This window comes from Phoenix dactylifera, chromosome 13 (genome assembly GCF_051530095.1).
Source record: "Phoenix dactylifera cultivar Ajwa chromosome 13, Ajwa_hap1_PhDact_Kaust_v1.1, whole genome shotgun sequence".
In the NCBI taxonomy this organism is placed as follows: Eukaryota; Viridiplantae; Streptophyta; class Magnoliopsida; order Arecales; family Arecaceae; genus Phoenix; species Phoenix dactylifera.
In genome coordinates this window covers 25,162,499-25,175,001 of record NC_143202.1, presented here as the reverse complement: position 1 = coordinate 25,175,001, position 12,503 = coordinate 25,162,499, and the positions used below count along the sequence as shown (strand labels likewise).

The window sequence follows — 12,503 nt, the reverse complement described above, 5'->3', positions numbered from 1 at the left end:
ATTTCTTGTTTTATACTTTTTGAAAACAAAAATATGAAAACCCAACACAGAAGAAAAGTTTGGTACCCTTAGTTTTATTTTTGATTTTTTAAAAATATTTTTTTGATTTCTAAAAAAATATGAAAGGAACTATTACTTTCAATAAGAAACATACTTCTTTTTTATCACCACTATCAACATTGCTTCCATTACCACTATTGTTGTCGCTTCCATCTTCACTATTGTCGTCACTGCTACCGCTACTATTATTGTATCTTCCACTATACCACCGCCATTATTATCGCCTTTACTGCACTGCCACTAGATTTGCCACCGACGCCACTATAACTATTGTCTTCACTGCTTCTGTCTTCACCACCATCATTGTGCTTGTTTTGTTTAAAAATATATGTTGACCAAAAAAAATATTAAAAATTAGGGAAAAGGGGGAAGGATTTCTATATGCATGAGTAGATATGTTGATCTGTTAGATCACGCTAGGTGCAAATAATTTTGTTGCTATTTGTACTTAATTAAAGCATGGTTAGGTTAGCATCGAGTGGTAGGATTATGTTCTCGAAGGAGCAATTTTTAGATGGGTATATCTGGATAATTTATTAAGTTATATTAATAGATTTTTCATATTAATAATGGCTTTCTAATTAGAAATGAGAGGATGCGATGGAAGTCTAAATGCGAGGCACAGGTATACAGATAGAGACACCAACAAAGCAGCAAGTGTCTCTTGGTGGAGAACTATAACTTTCTATATCACTATACGTTCGTAGTTCTATTTTTCTTGAGATTGGTTTCTGTACTAATAATATTGTAATTACTATTATTATATATTAATGCAGCAATTTTCTCCGTATTTTATTTTATAATTTCTTTTTGTATAAATATCCTTCCAAAATTAATATTTACATATATATATATATATATATATATCCTCATAAAACACTTATTTTGCTATGCTACCTATTTTTTTATTTTTGTTTTTGCATATGTTCCTTTGCCATCTAATGCCATTAAAAAATTAACAGTTTCAAATTAAAATAATTAAAATATCCTTAATGTGTAGATGTGCAAAAAGAAACATTTATAAGGTGATCGCGTTGGAAAACAAAAAAGTAATTTCAAAATTTTATTTTATTTTTAATTAAAATAAATATAGTTTTTGTTAACGATGTTAGAAAAACCGTGATATTAGTGGCATTTGTGCAAAAATAGTATTTTAGGAGGAGACATGTACCCTAAAAAGCATCTAATTTCCATGTTAGACATTGATTCTTTTAGATAATAAGTGGTTGAATTCCCAGAGGAAGTGGCTCAAAGGATCCTGCAAATTATATTATAAGAGAATCTCTTCTGCTAAGAAGAATTTTTCAGTCATGCAGGTATGCAGAAGCCTTTTCCCTGTCCACCTTCAATCCATGTGAAGTGGTCCTGCATCTTTAAAACCAATGGACCTGTCAAGATGATATGGTCCCTTCCAAGCTGCAATAGCAGCAATAATGCAGCAGTCAAGCCTCATTCGTAGGACTTTTGTGCACGGCACCTCCAAGGCTGATCATAGTGCTCAGATATCAATTGGTTATCCTTTGTGTATGATTCTGCTTTATTAAAATTAAGAAAGGGACATATAACAATATGAAAATTATTATTGTGAAAGACATGACAGAATTATGATGATTGTTGGGGGCAGATGGGGGACCCGGGACTTTAGTTCCACATAGGAAAAGTAGCAGAAAGGATTGTGCCTTATAAGAAGGGGCCACTTCTTTCCTTCCAGAGGACGCTTTTAAAAAGGACAAAGCCTTGAGGGAAAAACTACCGACACGGTCACTTTCCCCATCTAATAGATGGTCCTAGAGGAAGGACCCCGCCGAAACTTCCCCGCACGGGATTTTAGTCCCACATTGGAAGAGTAGCGAAAAGGATTGTGCCTTATAAGGAGGGGCCACCCCTTTTCTTTTAGAGAGCCCTAAGGACAAAGCCGTGAGGAGGAAACTGCCGTGCGTCGAGATGCAGTCACTTTTTCGCTCTAACAATAATGGTGTAGGAAATCATAGCCATTTTATGGTACTGAAATTGTTAGGTTTTATTTCTTTAATTATTTTTATTACAAATTAATGGCAAGGTTGCATTTGGAATGTGATGCATTAGCTTGTAGTTCAATGGCTGGGTCAGCATCCGTAGAAATGCTTGCTCTAAACATTTGATGCCATGTTGTTGGATCAACAGTTTGGCTGTGGGAAATTACTACTCTGCAGCAGAACTTTAAATCCATTTTAAGGTTTTTCATTCAAGTTATTTTTTCCTCCTTTCATTTTCCCCGACAAATTTAGTTGCATGGTTTAGATGGTGATATCAGATTTTTGGTTATCTAGGCAGCATCTAAACCCTAATTGTGAAGAGAGTTGCCATCATTAACATTGAGGCATGAAATGTTTGTACGTAGGTTGAAACTTTGGGAAAGAGAATATTAACAGGCCTAATTTTCAAGTAATTACATCGGACTTTTGTGAATCGGAGTTACGGGTTATGACATAATTTTTCTTGTTTGTGATGGAAAATAACCGAAAACCCTAACCTTGCAAAAAAAACATTCAGTTGGAGATCTTTAGAAAAACCATCAGGACACTTCACCAGCTGCACTATCACCTTCAAGTAATAAGTTATGGTTTGGAAAATATTGTTTGTAAAACAAAGAAAAAGAAGGATAACATTAATAAATTAATTTTTTAAACAGCCAGGAAATCTCATTTAATGCATGGACCTTTAAGATAATTTCAGAATATTTTCTAAACAGAGTTTCTAACATTAGTCTTAATTAGCATAACAAGAAAGTCCTAGTTCTATATAAGCAGAGGCAAGACATGTAATAAAGAGCATTTGCTTATTACTAGTTTTTACTTGAAATTTTGATACTTTCCAATTTGTTTCTTGTTGATTCAAGTAATTTTGTTTCGATCATTAATTAATTAGTTAAATGGAGAATAAGTTCATTGCTATCTATTTCTGCAGAAACTTCAAAGTAAAAAAAACCCTAACTGAATCATACAGAGGAAAACAACAATCAAAAGCAAAATAAATTGGAATTAGATATGATAATAGGAAGAACCCTAGAAAGAACACAAAACAAAGTAACATATCGGAGGACAAAGTTGCTACTTGGGCCACTATGTGGCTCTTAGGTGCTCAAGGTTATATTTGATTGCAAATAAAGTTGAAGTGAATATAATGGAAAAGAAAAATGAAGTAAATTTTCTCTCAGTTTCACTGAGAGCTAGTTTTGGGTTTGAATTTGTTTGAATTATTTCAAAATCATCCCATGAAAGGAGAAAAATTGTGAACTTCGAAACATAATTCACACATTATTTTATCTCTAATGTTTTCTCATATGCTTTTTTTGGTTGTTGAGGAAGTGAAAGAAAAAGAGAAGAACTCTGTGGAATAGATTAAGAAAAGAAAAGAAATGTCAAAATTTCCTACGATTTGGCTTACGATAAGAAAATCAAAGAGAAAGTTGTGTGGAGGTTCCAGCCTTGGAATGTTTGTATGATTATCTTGTCCATATCTTTGGAGACAAATAAACTTTTGATTTGCTTTCTCAAAATCTCTATCTTTTTTTTTTTGCTAGGAAAAATCTCTACATTTTAGAAGGGAAAAGTTTTAGGATGGTTAGAAATTTCAAACACAATATTTTTTTTTGAAATTTTCTTCTCTCCATCAACCATCAGAGAAAAGAAATGATTCCTCTCTGATAAACATCCTTTCACTTTCTTGGCAAACAAACAAAGTTCTAATATTTTTCTTTTGACTATCAATTATTGGATAAAGAAGATTCTGAAAGTTTCTTACCCTTCTTTTGGAAGAATCAAAACCTAAAGCTTTGGTAGTGGAACTGAAATCAACATATCCTTCAACCGAAGTCCTATCAGAGAAAAGCTGCCCACTATTGTAATAATTAGTTGGAAATAGAGCCCTATGATGCTTATGGCCAAATAGGATATCCGACAGCATAAGATGATGGGGTCTTCATCATGCAAATAACTAAACAAATTTGAAATTAAAGTTTTCATAAAGAAAATTTGTTCTTCCATCCTTTTCTCTCTAGCATTGCGGAGACCATATATATATTTAGATTTTTTGCATGAATACCCTTCTAAATATCAGATTTTGCATGAATACCCTTCCAAAATTGATATTTGTATGTGTACTCTCGTAAAACACTTATTTTGCTATTCTACCTTTTTTTTATATTTTTATTTTTACATATGTATCCATGCTATCTAACGGCATTAAAAAATTAACGGTTTCAAATTAAAATGACTAATATATCCTTAATTGGTAGACATGCAAATAGATTGCAATCCTAATAGCAGTAGGAGAAGACAGGAACAATAGCATAATTTTAAAATTTTATTTTATTTTTAGTTAATATAAATATGATTTTTCTTAACATCGTTAGAAAAATCGTTATATTAGGGACATTTGTACAATAACAAAGTTTTACGAGGGTATATATACAAATATCAATTTTGAAAGAATATTTATGCAAAATTTGATATTTAGAAGGGTACCCATGCAGAAAAACTCTATATATTTATATGCCATGCACAACTTTCTTTGCCTTGTAAACAAAACAAAGTGGTCTCCTTTCAGACCACCATTGAAAAGAGAAGCATCTTATCCCATGAGACTTTGGAAACTCTTACGCCTAGCTGGCCTCTCCATCAGCTCTTTTCAGCAAATCAGTGCGTAGGGTGGGGCATGCAGTGTGATCCCGCACTAGCCATAAAGCCTTCCTCTTTCATATAACTCTTTTCTTTAATAATTGTCCTCTTTTCTAGACTTAGCTTTTCATGATGCACATGAGAAATTTGTAATGAGATCACAGAGAGAATATATGGATTCACAGAGAAAAGCGCGATATCATCATTTGACTCCAGGAGCTCAAAACATCCTAGCTGCAGAAAATTCCTCCAATCAGTATACATCACAGAGCTCTATCGCTTGTGCAACTTGGCAAAAAGAAGAGGGATCATAAAGGTGTTGGCTGGCAAACAAAAATGAAAAAAGGAGTGAATATAGAGCATCCTCCCCTCTTCTAGCTTCTGCTTTTGGCGAAGGCTATGGTGAAATAGGTGCAGGCTGATTCTCTTTTGGCTGTGGCTTTTAAGTGTTATAGCTGAAACGCTAGCAGGAATTAAGTTGCTGGATTCTTGACGAATATGAAGACCAGTCTAATTTTAAAATGAAGGCTGGCTTTCAATCTTTCAAGTCATGCATAGAAAATACAAATATATTTTAGAGGCGGCCACTCGACATGGAAGAATGGTCAGCGAGGGAACTCTGAAAGAAAAAAGAGTTGGTGTAGGTCTCCAACGAGGATTGCACCCACCCAGAAAGCAGAAGAGATTGAGACTAAAGACCACCTACAAATTGATGTCTTGTTGAATTTGCTAGTGCAATGCAACTTGGACAAAGCACCAAAGTTGTAACCATACTTCTACCTTTCTTTGTTTCTTTTATGTATTAATACACACATAGAACAAGTGCCGAACCAGATTTTTGGTGCAATACGTGGGGTCTGGGGTGTTTTGTCAGGCCCAAAATGTCAATTCCCTCCCCCCCCCCCCACATTTTTTTCTGCGAAAAAATCCGGCTTGCGCACTGGGAGTACACGAACAATCGTTCTTTTATATTGGCTTCATTCAAGAGTATTATAGGGGAAACATGATTCTCATGCAATTTAGCATGTTTCATCGAAGAAGAGAATTAATATTTCAGATACCTGAAAATAGGCAGAGAGAAATATCAATAAATCACTTCCTTTAGCATAGTTTGGATGACCATTTGCTGATTATTGCTTGCATGTCATTTCCTGCATGAGTTATGTAAAGTGGCAAGTAAATTATGGATGATTAACACAAGTTAAGGAGCCTGCATTATGTGTCCACCAATTAGGTGAACTTAGATCAAAATGAACCTGGAAGATCTAAGTATTACAGACTGAAAAAGTGGACAAGATATTTATTTGGAGGCATTTGCTGGCATGGTTCCAAATTCTGCAAAGCATGATTTGTTATGTTGAGTTTACACAGGAGAATGTGATTCTTAACTTAAAGGCTAGTGTTCTTTTTCTCTATTGAATATAATCATGTTAATGGTCTAACAGGAGAAGCCTATGCACTTTCAGTATTTTGCTTAAGTGCTAAATGAGTAACTCTAGCATACTCTTGAAAAAAAAATGAGGAAAGGTTAGTGCCTCAAGGATCACAATCTAGGTTGCAGGCTCCCATATAGGCAAATATTTCAGACAGGCTAAACTAGTGTTTTTGAGAATTGTCTGTTAGTTTAGCATTGTTCATTGCTTAACATGTTAGATCTCATGTGGAGTTTTCCATTGCATTTTAATTATTATTTCTTGGTAATCCTTCGCTATATCTTCTTCCAAAAAAAATGTTTATACTTCCAGTTTACTCATTTTTTTGTTTCAGATTGCTAGTAAGATGTATAGGTTAAAGTCATTGATAATGCCGTTCCACATAAGTTTTGAGCTTCAAGGAGAAACACATCATCGATTTGGTTTCATAAAATTTTGACTTACTGATCAGGTAAACAGTGTATGTGCTCAAACTGCACACATGATTGCAACAAAGTTTGTGTGCACACATGAAATTTAGAAACTATACAATTCTAAATAACTAGATAAAGCATTCACATATGTGTGCTATATATAACAAGATCAGAATGATGACCTGCTTCATTGGAATCCACATGGTAGATAATTAGTGGGACTAGGAGTATCTGAAGTTCTAGTTTTCTCAATAAAATTCCTAGACTAGGAATGTTACCATCATACCATGTCATTTTAAACTTTTCCAAAGGATAAAACTATTCATCTCCTCCAAAGCATATGGCTAGTCTGATTCTTGGTGTCTTCTCATGATGCAAGTGCTTCCCTCCCTTTTACAGACATTTTGGGGTCTCTTGATGAGTTGGTTCTTAATTGTCTTCAGTAGAGGAAATGACAACATTGGAATTTTTCTATATGGGCAGTTTCGTCATGAAAATACTAGTAGGTGGATAATTGAATGGCCCTTGGAGAGCACTATATAATAGACACCCATCAGCTATATATGTATATGATTCACCCATCCATGTTCATATCCAGGAGATGAGGCCCTTCTCTTTCTGTTCTCTCAGTTAACTTGTGATTGTGTGTGTATGAGAGAGAGAGAGAGAATAATGAAAGACATTGAGGGAGGTGACCATGAAAGGCAAGGTAATTACATCTACTATCTTTGATGATCATATATTCTTGACAGTTGTTCTGGGAAGTTCGATAATATTTGTCACAGCAAATGAACTAGAACTGATGGATTCCACTTTCCCTCCCTCTCATTATTTTTTCATTCTATAAGTTTTTCTTCCTTTCTTTGGTTTAGAATATTTTTTTTAATCTTAATAAAAGATTAGGAATACTTTAGGACTTGATTTTTTAAGGTTGGTTTGTATTGCGTGTGTCCTTGCATTTTTTGTTTATTTTATTTTTCTGTCACTTTATTGTTCTTTTGAGCAAATTTTATCTTATTTTATTTTTCCATAAGTAATGACAAGGAGCCATGCAAAACCTTAGCATGTGTGAATTTGTTTAATGAGCAAGGTTATGACAAAATGTGGCTTTCGAAAATCTCATTTGCTCTCAATGACACTAATAAAAACTCAACCATAGTAACTCACCAATGACATCTTCTCACTACAGGTGCACTTTAAGTGGTGTTTTTTATCAGGTCATACCATTGAAAAGGATATCCTTTTTGTATGTGGGATATGATAATGGATGGATTCATCATAGATTGTAAAAAACTAAGAAACCCCTTCTTTCTAAGGATTAGTTAAATTCTGTGCAAAATTTTATGTTAGAGCTTTACATCAAGATAAACATCTTCTCGTTCGTCATTACAGCTAAAGAATAGACCTATATATGCATGAGCTAGAAGGATACAATTCACCATTTAACCCAGTTTGATGGGTCCAAATACTTTAGTAACACTTTAACACTCAAACCTAATCATCTTTTATGCAATGATCGCATTACTTTCAACAACGCGATCAAAGGATTTATAAGACATATTTTGATTTTTAATCAAAATACTTTGAAGCACCATTAATTACCAACTGCCGATCTGGCATGGGTGTTGAATGGCTCAATCTCCCTTTAGACTTGGCTTCCATGTATGATGGATTGTAAGATTCATGATCACAGTCATCTCTTAAACAACATTCTGAAAACTTATCAGGATGTTGCTTTGGAGTTTGGACGAGTAATTGAGCATACGACGTTGTGGCTCTTCGTGACACTACTAAAATCTAAGCGATCGCACCATTGGATATTTTATCACTATATAAATTATATTGGTGTCACGACCAAGTATCTCACTTAAAAAGAGTAGCCAAAAAAAATACTTTTTAGATTTTTTTGGCTTTATATAAGTATCTAAGACCTACTCAGTGTATAGCTGATATGGGACTAAACACATGTCCACATGAATCCTCGCATACTCCTTCCATTTAAGCATGGTGTCCACATCAAGCTAAGGTCCTAATCCATTCATAAGTACCACAAATCCAGACATAAACATCATGTTCATAACCCAAGATCCCACCCAAAAAGCCTAGCTAAGAAGGTGCTATTTGTTACATGGCACCATTATCAGCCTAACCTATTGTCTCATGCTGCAGTGTCCTTTAATCCATATGAACCACAAATCAGATCTGCTTTAATACCATTTATCACAACTCAGGATCTTATCTAAAACGGCTAGCCAAAAAATTTTACTTGGGTTCCTTGGATCTATATAAGTACTCAAGATCTATCAAGTATATAACCGATAGAACACTAAATACATACTTGCATGGGCCTCACAATCTATTGACTCCTCAAGGCACTTAAGGGTTACAAATAAATTTGTTATAAACTTAACTGATGTATGCATCTCATTAATATGGATACAGGAGTACTAAAGGCAGTAGGAACCCCGACCGAAATTGGAAAGCTAGTATCATCTTAAACTCGTAGAAGACATAGAATGGTCCTTGCCTGGTAAACCAGAGGGCCTTGCCACATGAGACTTGCCGATGTTACATGGTTGATCATCATAGATATAGCCTTAAGAGATGGTTAAAAAAATGGCTTTAGAATGGCTGTCTGATAGGATGGGTATTTTCCAGCTTAAGGGATCCCGAATTGGTTGTGCAGAAGGGGAGGTTATTTATGACCAGGCCCGTGTGCTTTTTTCAAAGCACTCCATTGTTCCATGAAACCTGTTTGATACGAGTCTCATTCCAAAACAATGCCTTGCCATGGTCTTCATGTCTTCAACCTCCGCATGCAGGAACCTTGTGGTCTGCAACAGCCCACATCATTGCAGCCGTGATAGGATCTGGTGTTCTAGCGCTTGCATGGAGTGTCGCTCAATTGGGTTGGATCGTCGGGCCTCTCGTTCTCTTCGGCTTCTCCTGTATCACCTACTACACCTCCACTCTCCTGGCCAACTGCTATCGGTTTCCCGATCCGATCGATGGAACAATTAATCGCTCATATATCGATGCAGTTAGATCATATCTAGGTAACCTTAACCTTCAAAAGAATCAAAGTTTCTGTTTTCCTCTGAATTCTATTACTTTGTTTTTGAGCAAGTTGTATGTGTTAATACCACCTCTTGCTTCTTCTCAAGGACCTAGAAAAGTATTCTACTGTGGATGTGCGCAGTATGTGAATCTATGGGGAACTATGGTGGGCTACACCATCACAGCTAGTACTAGCATGATGTAAGTCCATTTTACTTCAATTTTGTTGGCGTTATGGGCATAGTTGAATGGATTCATGAGGGTGTTTCTTCTTTGCATGCTGCTGTAAGTGCGGTGAAGCGAGCAAACTGCTTCCATATGAATGGGCATGGTGCAAGATGTGATGCTTCTGGGAGCATGTTCATGGTGGTGTTTGGGTTGTTCCAACTTATTCTATCGCAGTTGCCGAGCTTGGAAAACATAACATGGCTCTCTGTGGTGGCAGTGGCGACATCATTCGCTTACTCCTTTATCAGCCTGGGCCTTTGTATTGGTAAATGGGTTTCCCATGGTGATTTCAGAGGAACACTAGCTGGTGCTACTGATGGATCATCAGGCGACAAGGCATTCAATGTGCTACTAGCCCTGGGAAACATAGCTTTTGCCTACACTTTTGCTGATGTCTTGATTGAGATTCAGGTAAATTGTTGATTGTCCCCAAGTTAATGATTCTTTCTTTCAGCTAACACGGCAGAATAATTGCTCCTGTCCATCCATAAACACTTGCTGTTTTTACACCTAAGCAAACCTTGATGAAAGCTGAGTTGACATTGGATAGTTCATGGAGGGACTCAAGCTTATGGTCATAAAAGCACTATTGAATCTAACCAAGTAGATTCAGTAAGGCTTATCTGTATTGGTTATATCAATTCAATGAAGTGTGCTTCATTTAAATTGCTCCGAACAAGATAAAGCTATGAATGGAAGTCACATGTCTTCATCAATTTGGAAAAAATAAGCTCCAAACTTACATAGATGGTTTCAAATTCCTAAATGATAGGATACACTGAAGTCACCACCTCCCGAAAACAAGACAATGAAGAAGGCGGCATTCTATGGAATTGGCTTAACCACCGCTTTCTACCTATCACTTGGATGCGTAGGATATGCTGCATTTGGAAATGAAGCTCCTGGTAACATCCTCACTGGGTTTGGATTCTATGAGCCCTTCTGGCTTGTTGATATAGCCAACATATGTGTCATTGTTCATCTCATTGGAGCATACCAGGTATAGATCCAATTCAAGCATCAGACTGTAATTTTTCGCATTTCTTCATAGCTTGATCTCTTATTGACTTCAACTATTCCCTTTAGGTCTTTGCACAGCCAATCTTCTTCAGGTTCGAGAATTATGCTGCATCCAAGTGGCCAGAAGCCAAGTTCATTCACACAACCTACTATGTTAGAGTGCCATTTACAGAGGTTGGTTCGCTGAGCTTCACGCTGTCGAAGCTCATCCTACGAACTATCTTCATCATGTTCACCACTTGGGTCGCCATGCTGCTGCCATTCTTCAATGCAGTCCTGGGCCTTATCGGAGCTCTAGGCTTCTGGCCGCTATCGGTTTACTTTCCGGTAGGCATGCACATAGCTAGGAAACAGATCTGCAGAGGAGCATCCAAATGGTTCCTGTTGCAAGGCCTGAGTCTGCTTTGTCTGCTCATCTCCATTGCTGCGGCCATTGGCTCCATGGCGGATATCGTACATAACCTTAAGGTTGCTGCTCCTTTCAAGACTGTTTACTAGGTGTGTGCAGATGAATCCACACATCACATGTTGCAGCTGAAATTAACTATGATGTAAGGGTACTATTATGAGAAATCAAATATAAATGAGAAAATATCGAATTCTGCTGCATTAGTACTACTACGACTCTAGGCCTTGAAGGAGCACAAAAACTTGTGGTGCTTGTGGGCTTAGAATGTGCCTGAGAAATTGTAATGTAATTATAGATATATCAATTAAAGATCTATGCTTTTCATATTGTTGTTCGAGTTCGAGCCTCTTTTTAACGTCATCTCGAAATCTTTCTCTTCTCCCAGAAGAAGAGAAAAATAAATGCTAGTACTTTCTGAATTTTAGTGATGCTGAATCTCGACATTGTTCGTTGCAGAGCTTCAAAAGCGCGCATATGCCATATGCACCATCGATGAGTTTATAACTCTGATGTTGCCTTGAAGCAAGATGAGTAGATTATTACTGAGCAACTGGTGTGGATGCAATAATGGTCCTCAGGACAGCAAGTTCTTTTTGAATGTAGACTATGCCATTTGAAATTATCCAGTCTGATTAGCTCTCTCTGCTCTGTGTTGTTGGCTACAAATTCCAGAAGTTTGGGTAGGTTAGGCCAATGGACCTGTGTTTTATTGCCAAAACTGGTCCTGTGTTCAGCTTAGGGGCCTAAAATCTTAATTAATTGATACATAGAACAATCATTAGGTTCAGAAAGCAGTATATTGATACAGAAATTTATGATGCTTTGGCTAGAGCGATCTGTAATAACTTATAGCCTAAGATAAACTTTCTGGGCAAGGTCAAGTTATGGCGACTTATTCCCAACTTTCTCAAGTAATGCTTATGTGACTTACTCCTCATGAAGTTGCACCAGAAAACCCAAGTGTCATCACCTTCAACAACAGCATCAAAATTATTGACTAATTCTACATGTTTTTAGACTTTTTCAAATCATGTAGAAGAAAATCCACGATCGATGAAAATGGCAGCACAGCTCAACTTTCTAAACAGCACTAGAGGCAAGGTTGAATCCAGGACTAACTTCATTCTTTCAGGTGATATATTTATACACACACACATATATTATGTTGGAGAGGTTGGCATTGTGTTTTTGGGTTCTGTACTGTTTAATACTAAATAATTGTGTT

The 12,503-nt window shown here is 36.3% G+C and overlaps 1 protein-coding gene across 1 annotated transcript; it reads left to right on the top strand.

Annotated features, from left to right (window-relative positions):
* Nucleotides 1-7,122: 7,122 nt before the first annotated feature.
* LOC103711056 (amino acid permease 6-like) lies at nt 7,123-11,602 on the top strand. The gene is made up of 6 exons (XM_008797029.5): nt 7,123-7,273; nt 9,387-9,620; nt 9,729-9,822; nt 9,912-10,260; nt 10,622-10,849; nt 10,936-11,602. The coding sequence occupies exons 1-6, from the start codon at nt 7,216-7,218 to the stop codon at nt 11,365-11,367; spliced, it is 1,395 nt and encodes a 464-aa protein (XP_008795251.4). The 5' UTR covers nt 7,123-7,215; the 3' UTR covers nt 11,368-11,602.
* Nucleotides 11,603-12,503: the final 901 nt, after the last annotated feature.